The sequence below is a fragment of the Notamacropus eugenii genome, chromosome 1 (genome assembly GCF_028372415.1).
Source record: "Notamacropus eugenii isolate mMacEug1 chromosome 1, mMacEug1.pri_v2, whole genome shotgun sequence".
Lineage (NCBI taxonomy): Eukaryota > Metazoa > Chordata > Mammalia > Diprotodontia > Macropodidae > Notamacropus > Notamacropus eugenii.
In genome coordinates, this window is record NC_092872.1 from 376,407,404 (window position 1) to 376,430,618 (window position 23,215).

The window sequence follows — 23,215 nt, forward strand, 5'->3', positions numbered from 1 at the left end:
CTTCACAAGGTTGTTTTGAGGATCAAAGGAGATATTTAGTAAGCAATTTGTAGACCTTATAGAGCTGGATAAAGTTAGAAATTATTATTATTATCCAAGTGAGAAGTGATAAGGACATGAACTAGAAATTGCAGCCATGTGAGTGGAGAGAAGGCAATAGATAAAAGATACATTGTGGAGATAATATCAAAAAGACTGATTGGAGATGGAGGGATTGGGAATGGAGGAAAGGGAAGAGTCAAGAATGAATCCAAGGTTGCCGACCTTAGTGGCAGGAAGAAAAATGATGCCTTAATCAGAAATAAGGTTTGAATGACTGATCCTCAAGAGTCATGATCTTCAGACTCCTCACCTTCCTAAATGACTTATGGAGAGTTATGGTACCCACCTTTGCATATCTGAAAGACTCCAACAGGGAAGAGGGATTAGCTTTGCCCTGTTTCCCTCCTTCCTCAGAAGAACAATCAGGAGCAGTGGGTAAAAGCTACAAATCGATTCAACTTAAGGAAAAGTTCTCAACCATCAGAGCTATCCAAAAGTAGAAGCAGATGTCTTGGGAAATAGTAAGTTCCTCATAATTAGAGATCTACAAAGAGTCAGTAAGTCAACTTGCATTTATATAAGGCCATGTACGAGGTACTATGCTAAGTACAGAGACTGGATGATCATGTCAAGGCTGTTATGGAATGTTCTACTGTTAGCTATTAGCTATATATGCTCCTCCAAAATCCTTACAACATTAAGACTGTGTGATTATTGTATGTGTGTGTGTGTAGTGTATGGAAATGAAAAGTGCAAAAATATTGATCTTTTATCTGATTTCATAAACTATGTTTGATCTACTCTCCTGCTGAGTTGTTTGTTCTCCCTTCAAAAAAAAAAAATGTATGAATAACTCTTCCTGTTTATTATTCCAGGAAAACATTTTCTTCTTTTAGTTTTTTTTTTTAAGCTTATATATCTTTTCCTTTTGTTTTGGTAAATCTTCCTTTCTAGAAGTCGATCATAGAAAATTTCCTATGGCAAATTTTCTTTCTCCAATTTCTCTACCCAAAAGGGCTATGTTACACTAGGAGACAAAATGGTAAGTAATAATGAGGGTATTAGGTTGATGCATTCTCATTCTGCACCTGCTCTCTAGCTACTAAATAACAAATGAGTATAAATTACACCTCTGAAAAGAAAAATCAGCCTTTTCTGTATTATGCATCAGGTCTTTATTTTTTTTAAATGAGTTGAAACATCTATTTTCACCCACAGCTACCTGTACTTTTAGGCCCAGGAATCAGTGAAGGATAACTTAACTAGGTCATCCTGTTTTTAAAATCATTTTAGTAAGAATGGGAGGTTTGGTAGATGTAAGGACTTTGACTATTTCAAATAAAATCTCATCCACTATTAGGAGGCTGCTTGGTACAATGAAAAGACAGGTGGATGTGGTTTAAATCTTGGCTTTGTACATCCTACCTGTGTGATCTTGAGGAAGGCAGTTAACTTTTCTGAGCCTTGGCTTCTTCACCTGTAAAATGAAAGGATTAGATCAGATGACACATAACATCCCTTAGAGTTCTAAATCTATGTTCCTATTTATTTTGCAGAAAAGCTTGAACTATATTATCATTAGCAAATAAATTGGCTAGAGCTTTTTTGTTTGTTTCATGGGCTTATAGAATATTAGAGCTAGAAGGGACCCTTTGTTAGGGTTAAGAATCCAGGAAGAAGGCAGACAGTAGCATAGTGAAAATACAACCAGGAATATGCTGGTAAATATTTAGCAACTCAGAAAAAAAATTATGCAGAACAGAACAGACTTCATGGTTTAATTGGCATTATTAACATTTTCTCTATCACTTTCTTAAATCTAGACAATCAACAAAACAGTAAGTGAAGCCCTAATTTGTAGTTTTCTGCCTTCTGGAGTATAAATTCTTACTCTGAAAATACAACAATTGGCTCTCAGGAGCAGGTATGAGCTGATTCCGGCATACCCCTGAATACAGACAACATTCTTTTTTACATTTTCTGTTTACAATCATGAATTACTGCCACATTTTATAAAACAGTTCAAGACACACTTTTGAGGCTGGAGATCTTTGTTTGAAAGGGTGATCCAGCACCTGGGCATATGTGTGAAATAACATGGGCGGATTTTGAATAAATGAATCACTGAGTGAAGTAGGAGAAGGAGAGAGAGAGAGAGAGAGAGAGAGAATAGCATTTTGGAGAGGCAGTCTGGGATAGTGGATAGGACATTGGAGTTGGAGTAAAAAAAACAAACAAAAAAACCTGATTCTAAACCTGGAGGCTGCGAGATGAGACAGTAGATAGAGCCATTGGCCTGGAGTTAGGAAGACCTGAGTTCAAATTTAGCCTCAAACTTTCCTAGCTATGTGACCCTGGACAAATCATTTTACTTCTGTCTGCCTTAATTTCCTTAACTGTGAAATGGGGATAATAATAGTATCTACTTCAAAAAGTTTCCATGAAGATCAGCTGAGATAATTTTTGTAAAGTACTTAGTACATAATGGACCCTTAATAAATGTTTATTTGCTTTCCCTTCCCCTTACTATGTGACATTAGGCAAGTTCTTTGACTTCTCAGGGCTTTAGTTTCTTCCCTTGAAAAATAAGGGATAGGATTCAATTACCTATAAGTTGTTGTTGTTTCCAACTCCAAATCTATAATTGAATTCCTGTACAACACAGTACTAGAAAGTAAGCGTGAATGAGGGAAGAGTATATGAGAAAGGATCCTTAGAGTTGATTCTATGTTCAAAGTCATAGAGTACTGAGTTATAACTATATGGGAAGTGAGTCTTAGATCAGAGTCAAAGCTAACATTCCCTACCTATCAGTAGCTGATCAGATCAGTACTAATCACCATGGAGAGATTTATTGTTCAGTTACTTTTTCAGTCATCTGACTCTTTGTGATCCCATTTGGGGTTTTCTTAGCAAAGATACTTAAGTGGTTTGCTATTTCCATCTCCAGCTCATTTTACAGATGAGAAAACTGAGGCAAACAGGGTTAAGTGACTTGCCCAGAGTCACACAGCTAGTAAGTATCTGAGGTCATACTGAACTCAGGAAGATGAGTCTTCTTTCTGACTCTAAGCCCTGGTGCTCTATCCAGTGCACCACCTAGCTGCCCCAAGTATTCACACACAGTGTTAATAAGAACTAGCAGATGTACACATATGAATGACATAGTTCTGAGTCCCCAGTGATCTTCATAAAGGAAAAGAAAGTACTCAAGGAGAAATCAATTGACCAGAAGTTTGGGTGTGAGCATAGTCAGCAGCAAGTGGTAAAGTGCTCCCAAGTATATGCCATCAGGTCTATAATCACATAATCATATAATCACAACCTCCTCATTTTACAACTGAGGGAAGTAAGGACCTTGAGGGAGAAATAGCATGCTCAGTCTCACTCAAGTCAGTGGCAGAGCTTAGACTAGAACTCTGGGCTCCTGATTCTCAGGCTAATGAGCTTTCTCATGCTCAGCACTCTCTTGGCTTTTGTGAAATCTAGAGTTCAATAATAAGGTCTTTTTCAAACTGGAAAGTGATAAAGCATGTGAATGTGAACACCAAGGGTGGCAACAATCAGCCCCTTTTTTAGCCCCTTGTTAGAGAGCATTTTCCCTGATACTTGTTAAAGACTCACAGGAGAGAATATGAGAACTCGAACTGATCTTAGAGATTATCTAGTCCAGCTCCCTTATTTCATACAGAAACGGAGGCCCGGAGAGGAAGAAAGTCATTTGCCTACAGACCCCCAAGTTGACCGAGCCAGGGCTACAGCTCAGGTCTGAGATGCTTCCCACTAAGCTGGAAACAGGGACTTCATCCCCAAAAATCTGTTCAAGCCACCCCTGAGGCATCCTAACTTTCTGAAGCTTAGAATCTTTTTAAAACATGATGGGAACGTTAAAAAAAAAAAAGAATCCTGCCCAGAAGAATGACTTAGTAAATTTTTGCCCTACATTGATCAGACTAGCAATTATATGCATGATTTATAAATTGCTTCCGCCACTGAGGTTTCAAAGTAAAACTGGATTTGAAACTGTCTGGAAAGGAATATGGCAAAGTACCACGAGTTTCATTTTTATTCTCTCTGTGACATGGAGTGTAAATTTGTTTCATTTTCAAGTGGAGAGTTTATTTTTCATGTGTCCAGGCCAGTACATTCTGTTCTGGAGCAGTAATGGAGCAAAATACTTTGTACCTAATCATCCCATCCTTTCCTTCTCTGCTTATAAAATAATTGGCTTGCCTTCAGATAACAGTTCTCTTGGTGCTTATGATAAATGAATCAGATGCGTTTTTAGGCTTTGTTACCTCAAGGTTATTGATCAGAATTGCAGAATGGCATGGAAGACACTTTTAAGTTTAAAAAAAAAAAGATTTATTGATATTTATATTGATTTATTAATATCAATAAAAACATAATGATAGGCATAACAGTGTCTAGCACATAGTAGGAGGTTAAAAGAGTTTATTGATTATGATTTCATTGGCAGACTTGTACTTCCACAACCAGGAGGGCATCTTTTTCAATATTATATTCAATTCGATAAAGATTTGTGCCAGGCATAGTGTTATGCATTGGAAATACAATTAAGAGAAGGAAAGACAGTCCCTGTAACACCAATGAAACAGTCTTGGGCCTGAGAGTCAAGACACCTGAGTTCTGGTTCTAACTCTTCTAATAATTCCTAGTATGACTTTATGAGTGTTTTCATTTCCTTATCTGTAGAATGGATGTTATCAGGTCTGCTGTCTTATTGAAAATAATGATCTAAAGCACCTTACAGTGAGCCCAGGGCTTCCAACTTAACACCTCTGTGAAGTAAGGAGTGTAAGTATTACTTATTATCCCTATTTTACAGCAGAAGAAACTAAGGCCCAGGAAGGTGATGTAGGAGACCAGGGTCACACGAATATCCAGTGCTCAAGCAGAGATCTTTGGCCTCCAGTTTAATGTTCTTTCCACTCTGCCCAGGGACCAAGAGGAATGAGAAGTGGGAAAGAGCTCTGGGCAGTTGAAAACACTAGAGGAGGCTGTCATCTTCAGCATCACTGCTGAGATCTCACTGACGGACAGACATGTCAACAATTGGCTAGTTTTGCTGATCTCGTTTTTATTCTTTAACATAGGTTATTGTACAGTGGGAATTAGAAGGGAAATTTGGGAATGTAAAAACAAAAGACATGAATAGATTTCATTAGAGAAGTGAAATAAAAACCTCAAGCTGCTAATTACTCCTTACCACAGTGTGCCTACAATTTAAGGGAATTACTTCTCTGCCTAACTCACTGCTTCTATGTTGTCCCTAGACCTGGCTGTAGTGGCCTTGCCAAGTGTGTGAGACAGAACACAAGGCAATCACGTAGGAGCTTAATGAGCATCTAATATTGTAATTCAGGCTTAGAATTGTGAACTCAAACGGCTTTCTGAGTCTGAACTTCCCTTTTCAGGGCAATACTATTCTGTAAACTTCTTGTTGTAAATAATTCTACCTGTAGTGACTTATTGGGGGGGGAGGGGGAGAGAGAAAGAGATACGATTTTATGTTAATTCAGGTCCTCTGAGTATAAATCCAGCATTCTATCCACCAAACCACACTTCTTATTTCTTCTGTCACACCCTACTGGCTCTGTGGAAAGAATGCTGAGCTAAGTGTCAGGAGGACCTGGCACTTAAAAGTTGCGTGTCCTGGGCTAAGTCATTTTACCTTTGTCTGCCTTGATTTTCTCAATTGTAAAATGGAGATGATAATAATTAGCACCTCCCTCAGAGTTGTTATGAGGACCAAATGAGGTGAAATTTTTGAAGTACTTAGCACAGTGCTTGGTACATAGTAGATACTTAATAAATGTTTATCGAGTTGAATTAAAAATGAGAAATCTTAAATGTGCCTCTTTATATCTCACAGAGAACTAGAAAGGTAGATTTCAGGACAGACACATTAATCTTCTGTTTCACAGTTTTCATATTCTGTATCAGATTGCTGGGGGACTCAGTTCCAGAGTGGGTGCAGAAAAGTCATGTAATTAGCCTATTAAGCTCAGCTAATGTCTTGTAAAGTCACTCAAGTGAGTCCAGTAGATATATCAGTTACATCTTGTTCCCTGCCTCAGAGAGTGTTACCTTTCTATGTTGGTTAAACTTCCCTTAGAGAGAATCAGCCAAATCAGAAAGCAACTCTTTACCTGATGTACTTTTTCCTTAACACATATGCCAACATGAGTCAATGCAAAACTTTTTCAATTTTCTTCAGTTCCCTACTCTTACACCCCTTCATTCTAGATGAATAACTTTACTTCCTACTTTACCAAGGACATTTTACTGAGAAAGAAGGGTCAGATCCAAATCCATTCTCCTCTATCCATTCCTATTTTCCTCAGGGATTTGTTATTTCTAAATAGTCTGGACTCCCATAAAAGCCTTCTGACCTATCTCTTTGCCTCTAGGCTTTCCCAGCTTGAATCCAGACTTTATAACCCAGTCATACAGTCATGTTACTTCCTCACTGAAAGGCCTTCCATAGCTCCTCCCAACCACCTTCTACATCGAGTTACCTACCTAACCTAGCATGCAAGATCTTCCATAATTGAGTTCTAACCTCATTCTCTAGCCAAATTGTTATTACTTGTTATCCCCCTGAATACATATTTTTTTCTCATCCTATTAAATAAAGAACGAATGACTGATAAGATCTGGAATGGACCTCACTAGGCCTTCTAATCCAACCCCTACATTTTACAGAAGAGAGATGTAATTAAGGGTTTTTGCAGCCAAAGAGGTATGTGTATTTCCACTTCCATGATCCTCAACAAGACTCATACATGTAGAATAACACAATGCTAGAATTAGAAGAGAGCTTAGAGATGTACAGATCTACGCCATTCATTTCATTGAGGCTTGCCTAAATCATAAGCTATCAGTGACCAAGTCCATCTGACCCAATATGCAGGGCTCTTTCCACCCTGCCATTCTGCTTCTCTGTCAGTTGACCATGGTTATATAGGATCAACTCTTTTTAAAACATTGCACTTAAGTGTTTTAAGTAGATATGGAAGAAATGAGAATGGTTGGCAATTGACTGGTTATAGGGTGGTGGTGGTGTTCTTTCCTTCTTGAGGACCAACTTCAAGAAGATTATATTATGGCTTTCAAGTGAACTGGAGTTAGGTGAGGCACAGCTGTGCAAAGTGACCAACCTCACTCTCTTCTCTGGAGCCATCTGGGTTCAGTGGCACAATATAGATCAGGATTACTGGAGATAGCCCTAGATGGGAGTCCTTGGCCTTAAGAAAGAGAGGAGAGTCAGAGGTGATTCTGAGGTTGTAAAACTGGCTGACAAGAAGGATACTGGTACCCTTAATAGAAAGAGGAACATTTGAAAGGAAGAGTCAACTTGGGAAAAAATAATGGGTTTCAGATGCCTTTGGGACATTCAGGTGGAGATGTCAAGCAGACCTTCATAATTGGGGGTCAGGAGACCTGGAAAGAGAGAAGGAGAGAGAGAGAGAGAGAGAAAGGGAGGGAGAGGAAGAGAGAAAGAGAGGAATGATAGAAGTATAGGAAATTAAGATCAGAAACAGGAATATCAGAGTTTGGGATCATGGAGGTTGAACAGTTATGAGCAATAGTAGGATAAAATATATAGCTCTCCCAGTGTAACTGAGGTAGAGAGAAAGTACATGTCATGTGAGCTGAAGAAATTAATTAACTTGGAGTCCAAAGCATTTAAAAAGATATTGATAAATATATCAAAGGCCCCCCAAATAAGAGCGGGGTGAGGATGGAAAAGAAGACTGAACCAGATGCTGAACTTGAGAAAGGAGATACTGTTAGATCTACACCCCAAGATGGTCAAAGACATACAGAAAAGCATCCATATACACTAAAATATTTGTAGCCACCCTTTTGTAATAGTGAAAAACTGGGAACAAGGTGAATATTCATATGTTGGGGAATGGCAAAACAAACTGGGGCATATGAATGTGACGGAATATTACTGCACTGCAAGTAAAGATGAATATGGAGGCTGCCGATAAGCATGGGAAGACATATGAACTGATGCAGAGTGAAGTAAAGAGAAACAGGAAATCAATATATAGTGTTGCAACAGCAATCTAAAAAGAAAGAAAAAAACAAAAACATTTTTTTAAGGAGGGAGGAGCCTGGGAACTGATTGCTAGATAGCAAGATCTGATTACTGAGTGATGGCAGCAGAGAGGGAGAGTATAGAAAGAGGAACAAGAAATTTGCCTATTCCTATTCTTGGCTAGTGTGTTAGGGAACACAAGAAAAGATCCATCCAATAATGGAGAGAGTGACCAGGGAACACAAGTGTCCATTTAGTGCAAGAAAATGGAAGCACTCTGAAAAGATGGAGGTCTAATAGGAAGGAAAGTTTCTTCACTAGAACTGAGTTCTATAGGGCACAATGGAAGGAGAGGGAAAGATTGGAAAGGTTCTCATGAGGAGTAGGGCTGAAGTGGATAGGAATAAGGGGTTAGGGAGCAGTAATAGGGGTAGCAAGTTTTTACCCACAAAACCTGCAACTTGAATCACAGAATTTGAAAGATGAAGAGATGGGAGTATGTTAACCATGTTACCCAACTGTTGCAGACTCAGCTTGGTGGTAATAGAGGTATTGGTGGTAATCCTACATGGCTGGATTGAGTCTGACTAGTGAGGCTATTAAACTATGAGATCCTTAAGAATGGGGAGCCTTTCTTTGTATCCGTAGCACTTTGCACAGTACCTGACTGATTGATTGGTTATTTTCCCAACATTTTGCAACCATCAGCGTAGAAATGGGTGAGACCATGTAATGGACTGACTGAGCTATTTTCTATTTTATTACTTTTTTATGGGTCACCAAAAGCCAAAAAAAAATTCATCACTAAGTGACTAGCCTCTTGGTGATGAGCCTTGCTAAACTTGGCTAAGTTGACCTTCAGAAAGCAGACATTTTCTATTTCTGAGACTATTGTCAAATACTATATACAATCTTAATAAGCTGCATCTTCCTCCACAGCCCCTACCTTCCACATAGCAAGGGTTCAGCAAATTATTTTGAATGAATGATTCATTCCTCTTTTTTGTTCAATCTACTCTTGCCTCAGCTAGCCTGTCAATTCAACAAGATTCATGTTGCATTTCCCCCCAAAATCTTATTATTTAGACTTAAACAAATATTCTTTTCTTTGCAATTTGTTCAGTTCTTTATATATGAATGAGTTGAAAGAGAGGAGAAAGGAGAGCAGTGTTGAGAAATCAAAGACCTCAACTTGTTCCAGCAGGAATTTCAATAATCAAAACTCTTTTTCATTTATTTTCTCCCAAGGTGCTTTAGTAGATAAATAAAACTGCTATGCTCCCTTCAGTTTTATTCTTACAGGGTTAGATCTTAATCTTTGATCATTTTAGTATAGCTTGAAAAATAACTCCCTACTTTTATTACAAATCTTATCTGTTCATATTCAGTATGAATAAGGGATATGGTTACAGATATTGTTCATTTTTACTTATCAAAACTCTTTATCAAAATGTCTTTAGTCTTTAGCAAAGCAACTCTTTACCTGATGTACTTTTTCCTTTACACATATGCCAACATGAGTCAATGCAAAACTTTTTCAATTTTCTTCAGTTCCCTACTCTTACACCCCTTCATTCTAGATGAATAACCTTACTTCCTACTTTACCAAGGACATTTTACTGAGAAAGAAGGGTCAGATCCAAATCCATTCTCCTCTATCCATTCCTATTTTCCTCAGGGATTTGTTATTTCTAAATAGTCTGGACTCCCATAAAAGCCTTCTGACCTATCTCTTTGCCTCTAGGCTTTCCCAGCTTGAATCCAGGCTTTATAACCCTGTCACACAGTCATATTACTTCCTCACTGAAAGGCTTTCCATAGCTCCTCCCAACCACCTTCTACATCAAGTTACCTACCTAACCTAGCAAGCAAGATCTTCCATAATTGAGTTCTAACCTCATTCTCTAGCCAAATTGTTATTACTTGTTATCCCCCTGAATACATATTTTTTTCCTCATCCTATTAAATAAAGAACGAATGACTGATAAGATCTGGAATGGACCTCACTAGGCCTTCTAATCCAACCCCTATATTTTACAGATGAGGAAACCAAAGCCCAGAGAAATTATTTGCCCAGGATCTCACAGATAATAAGTCTTTAGGCTGTGAATTTAAAATAATTGATCCAGAGCTAGAAGGAATCTCAAAGACCCTCAAATTCCATCCCCTCATTTTATAAATGAGGGAACCAAGGCCCAAGGAGGTGAAGTGATTTGCCCAAGGTCACACAGGTGGTAAGCACTGGGAGTGGGCTTTGAACCCACAGATATTCAACACTCAAATAATAAGGAAGTGCTACTGGTATTCCTCACAGTTTTAAACCATATTATGATCCATCTTGGAGTGTTGAAAGAATTTGCCTCTGCAAAAATGAGGTTTACAATCCAGTTAGGAGTACATCTATTTGACAATTCAAAATTCCCACCAAATAAAACAAAGGTTTTCCATTAAGAGGTTTACATGCTTTCCCTATACAGGACATTTCATTTCTTTTCTTCGTGCCTTGCATAGATTGTCCCTCATGCCTAGAATGCTCACCCCACCCCCTTACCTCTGTCTCTTGGAACCCTTAACTCGAGGCTCAGTTTGTGTCACCTCCTATAGTAAGTTTTCTTGTTCTCCTGTTTCTTAGTGCTCACACACCCCAAAATGACTTTGTGTTTCTTTTGCATATGTTACACATTACTTACCTTACACCTACAGCATATATGGACTACTTTGTGTGCATACCATGAGGCACTTGGAGCATGGAAGTAGCAGAAATCCAGTACAATTCATGCACTGCCTGCAGAAAGGCAGTATGTCATTTTATTTAATATCCAGTGAGGGGCAGTAATATCTGAGTTGTACATCAGGTGGCGCTCTTCTTGACCTACCAGCCCAGGAAGCCACCTCAATTCCTCACTGGCACATATTAGGTCTAGCTTCCCCAAAGCTTTCAATATCCCCAGTAGCCACCAGTATTAATTCAGCCTTGAAATGCTTAGAGCACTGCCCCATCCAACCCGCAGCCCTTGCTCCTACCCTCACCACCCCCACCCCTCCACTCCACACAATGGCTGCTGAGCTGTGCAAGGAATGCACTAGTCATTTGGAATTTAAGTTAGGGCATGATACGAAATATTGCTGAAAATATTAAAAACAGGAAATCTTTGGCTCTGTTTCCTCCTTCCCTCCACCTCTAGACTCTCCAGCAAATTGCTACTCACATTCATGTGGCACAAGCGTTCACTATACTGTGGCTACGTCATTTATTGAGCATAGCAAAAATCAATCGATAATCAACAAATGTTTATTAGTCACCCGCTATATACCAAGCACAGTGCTAAGTACTGGGATAGATTTTTTTAAGTAAAAGAATCACTCCTCAACATTCTATGAAATAATAATAATAATAGCTTATATTTATATAATTCAAAATTAAATGGAAATGTTCAGCAGACCTGGAGTGGAGTCCTCTACCTCTGTGTCTCCAAACCCCCTTGCTTACCCTTTGGGATCTCTTAGGTACCTGGGCAGTAATCTTGAACCACCAGTTCCTATGCCATATACCAGCTCCTATAGGTCAAGGATTAAAGAAAAGGCTGCCAGAGGACCCATCTCAGGGTTACTATACCAAAGGTAAAGCAAAGGAAGCATGTGGGAAGAAACAGACTTCTCCATCTCACCAGTTTATGGATTTTCAAGAGCTGCTCATTTCAGCCATTCTAGACTCACTTTTGCTGTGGAGTTTTTTTTCCACGGTGCCTATCACCTGGTGCCACAGATTCTCATCTTAACCACTGGCAGAAAAAGTCTCAGGCTGTGACAATTTGTGACTACTACAGTCGGACAGTCCCCAAAGTAAAAGTCAGCACCAGCTCACCTACGAGAAAATCAGCTCCCCATCTTCAGTGGAGTCCACTGGGTACTCCAATTTCTCCCCTGAAGAACAAGTCCTGAATCTTATAGGCTCAGCCCAATAGCAGAGGCAGCCAGCTCCTCGACAGCCAGGAAGTCTCTCAAGAACAAGAGAAGGAAAAAAGAACCCTTCATTTATATGCCCATGCAAATCTCATCTTTATCTTCTATCTTGGACAGGATTAGGGTAATTTTACTTCCTCATGCCTCGTTTTCCGGTTTCTCTTTGTGGGAATTTTCAAGGTCCCTTGGCACTCTCTCAGAGGTGAAATAACTGCAGCAATCTCTTCTACATTTATTTAGGTGCCTAGTATAGTACTGCCCTAAGTAGAATGTTAGCTCCTTGGGGCTTTCTTTTTCCAGAGTACGTTTTATATAAGGACCAAGATATCTGTTGTATCCTATTTGTTCCGGAAAAAAGAAAACCACGCACGCCTTGTCCTGTGATTGCTCGGGTAGCACAAAGCAGCTTTATTCCAGCAGTATAAAGACAACTTTAGCAAACCTTATTTCAAAATGGTTTCTGTGCATTTGAATTAAAGGACTTTGGTGATGGTGAGGGTTAGGAGGTTAAAAAGTCTGAGGGTGTAGAAGGAGGGCTGGTGGAGAGAGGCAATTCTGTTTGCTGATTGAGGGATTTTTTTTTTTTAATCACGAGTTTCATGAGAACTTTAAAGTGAATGAAGTTTTTATTTTTTTTCCCTTTGGACAAATCACTTCCTTCATAGATATGAAAGAGTCATGTTGCCTTCTATGGACTGAAATCTCACAGAAGTGCTTAGACTAAGATATCGGCTAAGATAAATAGCCCCAAATCTCATTTTCAACCTTAAGTGAAATAGTATTTATTAAACAGCCACTGGTACGTGGCACTCTGTGGGGGTACCGAAAGGCAAATTAAATAAATACTCTCCCTCTGTGGCCTCAAGCTGCTGAAATCCAAAAAAAAGCTGACTAAGCTGTTTTTGCCTTTTTTTGTGGATCAGTGAATTGCATGGAGGGTGCAGGGAAGGGGACAGGTGATGAGAATTTATTCATTGTCACCACTTTTTCAGAACACAGTAGTGTTCCATGAACCTTTGTGTTCTTGTTCTTAAGATGCATCATGGGAAACCGTGGTGTTTTTTTAAAGGAAACTTTCTCTTTTCCATTTCTAGGGACATGAAGCCTGACAACATTTTACTTGATGAGCATGGTGAGTAGTATCCTGTACACATGTAAGTAGAATAGACAGGGATTTTTTTTTAATTAGTGGAAAGGTCTTATACATATAAAGGAACTTACACATAAGTGACTTATTTTGCCCACCTATGTGTGCATGCTTCTGTGAGTTGTATATGCAGAGTAAAAGATTCTGGCAATAATTGCAAGGTCTCTAGAATCACAAGGTTACTACTTCAAGTTTTCTTAATCATTTAAAACTTATGATGGGATTTGGTAATAGGGATGAAACTCCAAAGGGAGATATATTGTTCTTTTATTTATTTATCTGAGTTTTAAACTGGATTGGCCAAATAACACCTGAGCCTAGAGAACTGAGCATCATTTTTTAATATGACTGAAAATTTCAAAGCACAGGTAATCATTTATTTATGGTCTGTTTGAAAAGAGTTGGGTATTTTTTCCCCACTTCCAAATTGATTTCCTCTCCCTCCTCTTTTTCTCCTCCCATTCCCCTACTTCTAATGCTAATAAATTATGAAATATCTGCTTCAGGGCAATGGTAGGATTATCGTATAGGTGTTTTAACTGGAAAAAAAATAAACCTTGTAGATTTCTTATTCACACCCTTAAATTCCGGGACAAATGAACCATAAGATCATAGATTTAGTGCTGGAAGAGACCTCAAAGGTCACCAAGTCCAACCCCCTCATTTTACAGATAAGAAAATTGAAACTCAGAAAGATTAAATTGACTGCCCAGAGACACAACTAGGAAGTATCTGAGGTGGGATCTGAGCCCAGTTCTTCTTGACTTCAAGCCCAGCACTCTAGCTACCAAACTGTGCTGCTTCTAACCCTGTGCAGCCTCACAGCCAGATGGGAGTGCGCCTGCTAATCATAAATAAGAATAAGTGAAAAAGCACTTATTAATTGATTACTATGTGCTAAGCACTGGGGATACATCCTCTACATTCAGAACCTTACATGCTAAAAGAGGGAGACAATACCTAGAGGCAGTTTCAGCTTGGGTAGATGGAAAGTCCCCAGAGGTTCTTAGAATGTAAAGGGCAAGGCAAATGATAATTACCTTCTTTAATTCATTGCCATTGATTAAAAACCACATCAGGCAGCTTGGTGGTATAGTGAGTTCAAATCCAGCCTCAGACACTTACTAGCTATCTACTCCCAGACAAGACAGTTAACCTCTGTTTGCCTCAGTTTCCTCACCTGTAAAGTGAGGATAATTATAGCGTCTACCTCCCAGGGTTGTTGTGAGGGTCAAATGAGATGATATTTATGAAGTTCTCAGCACAGTATCTAGCATACAATAGGTGCTTCATAAATGCTTGTTTCCTTCCTTGCTGTTTCTGATGTGAGACCAGAGACTTTGGCATCAAGAGCTTTCTTTTCTGAGTCTTCAGTAGCTGTGGCCACTGGGGAGGTGAGGGCTGCAATACCTGAAGAGGCAGTTGCAGAGTCTCATCTCCCCAAGAGTAGCTTGCCTAGATGTGGGGCCAGGGTGGAAGCAGGGACACCGATAATGGCAGAGAGGAAAGAAGGCATTGCCTATGTTCCTATGACTCTTGGACTTGAGCAGTCAAGGTAGATGGTGGCAGGGCTGATGGACCTCTTCTCCACAGAGGAATCATAACATCCTTTATTCCATTACATTTCTTTCGAAAACAGCTTCACAAATGTGATTGGTTATCTCATTGGCTTCCTACCCTACAGATATAGAAACTGAGACTCAGAGATTTTGAGTGATCTATACAAGGTCACACAGCTAAAAATGGCAGAGCTGGGACTAGAACTCCTGGCTCCTAATTCCCAGTTCAGTTGTTTTGCCACTGTATTCCACTGTATTTCACTGCCTTCTCAAATAGTGGCCATTCAGTCTTCACTTGTGAAAACTTTAGCATCAATTTATTTTTTAACTTGGGATCATGCCAAATTTTGACACAGTTTTGGGACCCCTGCCCTGGTTGATTTTTTTTTCTCACCATGAATCTTATGGCTTTTCTGCTATCTCTCACTCTGTAGACTTCTTGACTACTCATGTGATGGACTCTAAGAGAAAGGCTGATGGGGCAAGCTAAGCACCTTTTATAAGTTCAGCTATTTCCTTCTTCGCCAAACACCAGCAGTAGCGCATCAGTGTCTATCTGGAGAGAACTGAATTATACGCATGGTGGTCCTCTTGGGAAGTAACCTTCAGATCTCTGATTTTTCTTACATTCTTTGGCTGTATCCAAGCTAGTTTCACATCAAGATAGACCCTGTGAAGACTGTGCACTGTCTTCCCCATGAATTATTTGGTTAATTCTTTTAAATGGCCAAAGTGTGATTCCAAAGACTTCTGTCTGCTATCTGGCTGGACCGGGGCACCCATTCAGTTCCAGTCAGCCCATGATGCTTTTTCCTCCCAGTGTCCCCGGAAGGCCAAAGCCCCTCTTCTACTGGATATCGTTCTTGAGACCGGGGCAAACAATTAGAGTAGGTCCTACTGAGCAAGAATATTTTCAGACTTGAGCCAAGCAATGGCCTGAGAGAGAGTCTAAATACAGACTTTGTTTTCAGAGAAGCAGCTCTGCCCTCCCCTGACGAGAGGTTGTAATCTTGCACGTTCTGAGCTTTGCTTTTATAGGAGAAAGACAAATGACAATGCGCTCATGCTATTTTTATCATAAAAACATGTAGTAGAAAAATATATATTATGTCTAAAACATATGTATATTATACTATATATGTGTGTGTGTTTATACATATATCTATATTTGGGGAGAGGGACGGGGGATCACAATCAGTGCAGATTAATTCCTATTCCCTATACCTTCCACACCTATTAAGTCAGAAACTGATCATAGATTTAGAGCTAGAAGGGACCCAAGTGGTCGTCCTCAGGTCTCTCCAGCTGCTAACAGTTCCCTTCCCAAGTTATATTGTATTTATTTTTATATTTTGTAAATACATTTTTATGTAGCTTATATGGTTATTTATCATATTTCCCCCTTATAATGGAAGCTCCCTGAGGGATGGACTATTTCATTTTTGTCACTGTATTCCCAGTCCTGTAACACAGCACCTGGCACATAGGGCTTAAAAATGCGTGGCGATTGATTGATTGACTGGTCTAGTCTGACCCCCTCATTTTCAAGATGAGGACACCGATGCATAAAAACAGAAGTGATTTCTTAGGTCGCACAGCAAAGTCAGGATTCAATTCTGGGTCTCCTGGCTCTCACTTCAATGCTTTTCCCACTGAACCCTAGGAACTTAAAGCAAATTCATAGCCAGATAAAAATGCACAGATTATCATAACCTACCCTTTATTTGCATATCCCTTTATCTTTTTGAAAGTATCTTCACAAATGACATTTATGGCCTCATTTGATCCTCATCACAACCTTATAAGGTATGCGGGGATTTCTAGTTCCAACATATAGATGAGAAAACTGAAGTTCAGACAGATTAAGCGATTTACTCAACATATACCACACTGATAAGTTCAGTATTCTACAGAATCCTAGAATCTCAAAGCTTGGAGGAACCATACAATCTGTCAAATACAGTCCTCTCATTTTAAAGAGGAAGAAACTAAGCCTCAGAGAAGGAATGTCTTGTTCCTAACCACACAAGTATTAAATAGCAGAGACAGTGTGAAAGCTCAGTCTTCCCCTCTCACTGTACTACTTTTCCCACTACATCCCTTTGCTCACACTGCCACACACTTGACAGCCGCTCGGTCAGCAGCTGATAGATATGTCCTGTTACATCTTTCATGCTTTTCTAACAGTGCAGATGGCAGAGGAGCAGAAGGGGTGACCTTGAATGTTTTCTGTTAAATCATGCCTAAAAAGAGGCCTGAAAACAAGACTGCAGTTCAGAATAGAATCCACACTTCTACGCAGGCCCAGGAGAATGGGTTTCTTTAAGAGAGCCCTCAGTGAGCCAGAGTTTTCAGGAGCTGCTTTGGATCCCTGATCACCTGCATGTGAGGGGGCACATGGGAGTTAATTAGGAGACCCAAGTCTTCTCAGGTCTTCTGTCCTAACTCTGTCACCCACTAAGAAAATCACCTTGGGCTAATCATTTCCTCTTTCTTGGCTTGAAGGAGTTGTATCAAATGAACATTAAAGGCCTTTCCAACTCTGAAATACATTGAGTATCAGCTTCTTCATCCACAAAATGGAGATAATATTGCCTAGCTTACCACGTGGGGTTTGTTTTTGAAGATGTAGTGAGAGACTGTATTTGAAGGCATTTTTTGAAAGCTGTACAGCACTCTATAAAATGTAAGATCTTATCTTTAAAATAGTAATAGTATGTTGCATTTGAAAATTAAACTGAGAGACAATGGTTTAATTATTGGTTAGACTAACAGTAACCAATAAATTGATTCTTTGGTCTCTCAGTAACCAAAGACCTGAAGGTAGGGTTTACTAGTTTTCCCATAGTTTAAGGAAATACAAGAGAACAAAGAACAAAGTTGGGTAGGTGGGGAAGATAATGCAATTGGTTACAGGATAGACAGCATCATGGGCATTAGGGCAACATGTGGTTGGAAATTGGGAATGAGGCGCTAATAACAACCCCCTCCTTCCCTTCTGTGGCTAAGAAATATCCATTGTTTGAATCCACCTACAAGGTTAGAGATAGTAGACCACACTTCTTGGGTTAACAAACCATTCTTGAAGGATAGCTTGGTAATGTACAGATACTAGACCAGACTCCCTGGTGTCTACTTGCCTTCTTCAAAGATAACAGATTTCCTTGTCACAAGAACAGAAGAAGAGGAGAACTGAATTGCTCAGTTTAATTCCTTACAGGATAGATGAATTTCTGAACTAAGTTCAGAGACAAAGAATCGTGATGTAGGCAGTTACAGGACAAAATCAATTAACTGTGAATAGGATCAATTTTAAAAAAGACAGAATCAATCTGATTATTTCAAATAATAGTAGTAACAAGCATTTATAGAGTACTTCAAGGTTTGCAATGCACCTTACATGCATTATTTCATTTGCTCCTCACATCAACTCTGTAAGGTAGATGCTAGTATTATCCCCATTTTACAGATGAGAAAAACAAAGGCTTGCCCAGGATCACACAGTTGGAAAGTGTCTGAGGCAAGGATTTGAACTCCCATCTTCTTGACTCCAAGTCTCGTGCTCTATCTTCTACATCATCTAATCGGGCTTTTCTTTAAACACAATACATGTTTTGAAATGTTGAAGTTTTTACCTCTAATATAAAGGCAAGGGGAAACATGATAGAGTGGCTAAGGCACTAGACTTCAAGTCAAGAAGGACTGGGTTCAAATCCCCCCTCCTGTAATTACTATAGGTCCCTGGACAAGTCTCTCTGTTTCAATGTCCTCATTCGTAAAAGTGAAGGTGTTGGATTCAGTGGCTTGTAGGGCCCCTTCCAACTCCAGATCTGCAAACCCAAAAGGATTTGCTAGTGGCAGAAAGCAGTTAGGTTCAAATAAACATAATATGCTACTGCTCTGACCCTCCTTCCTTGCTTTTCTTTTGATTCTGTCTTCTTGCTCATTCTGCCCCCAAGCCTATCTGATATCCCAGTGCCCTCCCTCCTTCCTGGTTACCTACCAGAATTCACCAGAATGAGCTGGAAGATGGAGGTTAGAGAAATATGCATCAGAATAACAGTGCAGAGGGGCTAATTATCCTGCTGTCTTACTACCCAATGGGTAAGCAGATCTTTGGGAGTTTTGGCCAACTTAGGGCATATGAGTGTGTTTCATTGAAGACCAGCATGGCACAGTAAGATGAGTGCTGGATTGGGAATTAGGGATCCAGCTCACAACAGTCTAGCTGTGGGACTTAGGGGAAATCTACACTGATGTGGAGGAAACTGCCATGAAACTCAAACATGAGCCGACATCACAACCCTTATCCACCTCCTCAATCCTGTGCAAGTTGTGTTTATGTTCTCCCATAGATCCTTCATGGAATCTACCTGAAGAGCTTGAGGGGTGATGGGTGGTGATCGGGGACCCCAAAATACCAACGGTCCGGGTTGTGCTTGAATGAATTCGACTCAAGCCTTCTTAAAGCCAAAGAAAACAAAGTTTATTAAGGATTCGCCTAATTGGGTTGCCTCTTAAGGAGCCTAAGCATGGGCCAGATAGAATCCCAGCTAGACAGAGTCTGAGCTGGATTGCATCTGAGTGCCTTCATGGAGGCAAGATGGAACTTAAATAAAGAAAAGAGTATAGGAGGGGTCTGGGGGTGGTGGTGGTCTGGTAGTTCAGGGTGATGGAAGGAGGGGTTTAGGAAGGGTCTTGAGGAGAAGTCCAAGGAGGGTCAAAGACTGGAAACACCTGGAGGCTATCAGGAGATAGACAATGGAGGGTTTGGGTGGGAAGCAGGTGGGGCAATCCAGAGATCTTGATGGGGCAGTATGGAAATGGATACAGATCTTGATGGGAGTGGTCGGCAGCCTGGGGCATGGGGTTTTAATGGGATCAAGGGTGGGGAGTGCAAGAGACCAGAAATGATAATGAGAAGCCCACGGACTTCCTGAGACTGCGGAACAAATGGGAAGATTAGATTTGAGTAAGAAAGGCCAGATTAAGTGGGAAGATTCAAGGGGAGCTCAAGGAGGCTCCCAGAGTCTGAATCTCATCATACCCAGTGAATGGAAGCCTTCCTCCATGCCTTTCTGCTTTGTGGATACCAGTGCAGACATCTCAAGCTCTATATTATTCCTTACTCTTGCTCCTTGAGCACACCTTTCCAGCTATACATTTCCTTAATGACATCCCTTCTTGCATATACGTCCTATTGGAAAAGTGCTACACCCCTGTATATCTTTATTATTAATTGCCCTTTGGGTCACCAACAATTTGATCCTTAGGAGATTGCATTGTCTTATCTCAGCATTTGTCACCATCTGGCATCATCGGAAGAGAGGAGTTTTGTGTTAGGAAGTTGCTTAGAATTATTAAAAACATGATATAGTTTCCCCAATAAAATACAGCTTGCTTTTTTCCTCCTATTTAGTTTTGGGCTCATTCCATTATCCCTTTTCATTGCCTGTCCCAAATATAAGTCATGTTATTCTAACTTAATAGCCTGACCATCCAACTGCATGTCATAGTCTGAAACACAAACATTCTTCATCCATTTGGTTTTGCCTGTAGGATGATTTCTTTTAGTTATAGATCAGAGGCACTTTTATGGCATAGGGATCAGAGAGCTCACTTCAGAGTCTGTGCCTGATACATGGATGTGTGATCCTAGCCCAATTACTGAACCCCTCAGTGACCCCATACAAGTCTCTGAGACTGTAAGTTTGAGAGCAGATATTGATCAGCCTTGAAAGAAGGCATCTTTTCCCAGAGTTCACTAACCTGTTAAAAAGCATAGGTCCGGTCAAAGACAATACAAAAATCATGGATCTCTATTGCTCTGGGACTTGATGCATATCAGCAAAACATTATCCACAAATTGGAGCCTAAATAATATCATCTAAAAATCTTTAAAAAAAACGAAACAATATGATGGCTACCTTTTCTTTTAAATCAATCAATAAATAAACATTTATTAAGCAGCTACTATATGCCAGGCACCACACTTTAGGATACTTTTTAAGTGGTCCTTTTTGTAATTTTCAAATGTATATTCAAATCAGAAGTAGAAAGTTCAGTTTTTAAAATGGCAAATTTTATCATGCCTTGTATTAGGCTGTGGCCTAATGGAGATGTCTAGGGATGCCTGATGACTCTCACTTTGAGAAGCAATGCAATGTCTCAAATGAAGGGTGTCACTTCTGTGTGGTGGATTGGAAAGAGGAACAAGCTTAGATTCAGAAAACCTGGGTTGAAGTCTTATTTGTTCCACTTAATAGCTTTAAAAAAACCCAATGCTTTTTTCTACTCCTCAGTTTTCTCATTCTGTAAATGATCCCTTCAGCTCTAAGGTTCTGTGGTACTATAATTCTGTAATCCTATTTTATCCTCTTTCTCAATGGAGGGGACTTTAGCTAAGTCCCTTAACTCTTCTAGGCCCCATTTTCCTGTGGAGTAGGACCACTATCTGACTCCCATGTCTCCTCTCCCTCTGAAGGATGTTGGGAAGGCCATTGGGTCTGTAAAACATTTTGAATGAGACTACAAAATAATACTTTACCCTAGCTTATACTTCAGAATATTTATTATAAAACTGGTCTGTGTATCCCTTCCACCAATGCATAAAGTACTCCTTTCACACCCTAATGGACAGTATTTAGTTGGTGTTATACAAAAAAATCCTCCACCTAGTAGTTAACCCTCTGGTGATGGGCCTCGTGGAATTTAGCCAGGCAGGTCCTCAGAGAACAAATAAAGCACCTGCCTGACTGGAGGCCCAGACTCCAAGGCTTTCTAGAAAAGTCTGACTGTGCTCCATTGGCACAACCTTTGAGAACCAGCATTGATCTATGCCACAACTTATACCATAGTAATAATCCTGGAGTCATAGACTTAGAGATGGAAGGGACTGTCAAGATCATCACTTCATAGGCTCAAAGATCTAGATCTAGAAGGGAAGCTTAGAGACCAGTTGGTCAGTAAGTCATAAGCACTTATTAAGCACCTACTACTCTTCAGACATGGTGCTAAGCACTAGGAATACAAAGGTAGAAGATAGTCCAACCTCTTCCTTATACAGGCAAGGAATTGAGGCCCAGAGAAATTAAATGACTTGCTCAGGGTCTCTCTCTGCTAGTCAGTGCCTGAGATGGGATTTGAATTCAGGTCTTCCTGACTCTAAAGTTCATTGTCTTAGTCATGATGCTATACTGCCTCTCTTCCTGTATTCTATCCCTCTCATTTTCAGTTGGGAAAGGTGAGACTCAGAGTGTTGAGCCAGTTTGCCCAAGATTATGGAGGTTATAGGGGGCAGAACCAAGTTTTAAACCCAGGTCTTCTGACTACAAATACAGTACTCTTTCTACTGCACCATGATAATAACTGAGAACTTACTGATATATTTAAATTGTTATTTATTATTATTGCACAGGGACAGCTAGGTGGTACAGCAGATAGACTGCTGGGCCTGGAGTCAGAAAGACATCTTCCTGAGTTCAGATTTGGTCTCAGCTATCAGTTGTGTGACCCTGGACAAATCACTTAACTCTGTTTGCCTCGATTTCCTCATCTGTAAAATGAGCTGTAGAAGGAAGTAGTAAAACACTCCATTATCTTTGCCAAGAAAACCCCAAACAGGGTCCTGAAGAATTGGACACAACTGAAAAATGACTAAACAACAAAATAAGCACAGAATTATGAGTCTTAAAATTTGAGCAGGGCTCTGAAAGCCCATTGTTAAACTCTCAGTGTGAGAATTTAGACCTTGGAAGTCAGCAAAAGCTACAATCAGTACTTGATTTATTGTTTTATTAATCATCTAAACTTAAGAAAATAATGGAAGGAATGTTAATAATTCAGATCAAACCTAAGTATGTCATGAGTACTTTTTCTTGCGATCCAATTGACCATTTACAAGCACACCCCTGTCTAGAGATCACCTCATCTAACTGACAGTTCAGACAAGTACACCTCAGACCAACAGGTCACCACTCAGTTTCAAAAATGTAACCGCATGTCCTATCTGCTGTTGTCTTCACAAGATAAAATCAATAATGAATGCCACATTGGAAGAAGCCGTGAGATTTACCTGGAATAGAATCTTCAGAGCCCTCAAGGAGAGAAGACGATGATGTTTGACATGTACAATTTAAACTCCTATAAAGGAAAACAATTGTTTTTCCCCCGTTGAGAACAAAGCATTGAAACGTCACTAACACAGACAAATAAAAATGTCAACGAGTTGAGTTCTCCTGGATAAGTTACCATTTCCTGACTTGAAGCTAACAGAATCTTAAGATTTATCTGTCTCAGTTTCTAACTTAATATCACCTTTTCCCTTTATGGTGGTTGCAAGTTTAGTACTATAGGTGTTACAACAATGGGGCCATAGAAGACCAGGGACATTATAGTAGGGGGCTCAGTTTTGATGGCACAATTTCTCAT

At 39.8% G+C, this 23,215-nt stretch overlaps 1 protein-coding gene across 1 annotated transcript in view; it reads left to right on the forward strand.

Annotated features, from left to right (window-relative positions):
• Window positions 1-23,215, forward strand: part of STK32A (serine/threonine kinase 32A) — a 152,195-nt gene that overhangs the window by 87,147 nt on the left and 41,833 nt on the right. Inside the window, exon 6 of the mRNA XM_072630673.1 lies at window positions 13,174-13,211. Within this exon, the coding sequence (XP_072486774.1) occupies window positions 13,174-13,211 (38 nt within the window). The remainder of the gene's footprint in view (window positions 1-13,173; window positions 13,212-23,215) is intronic.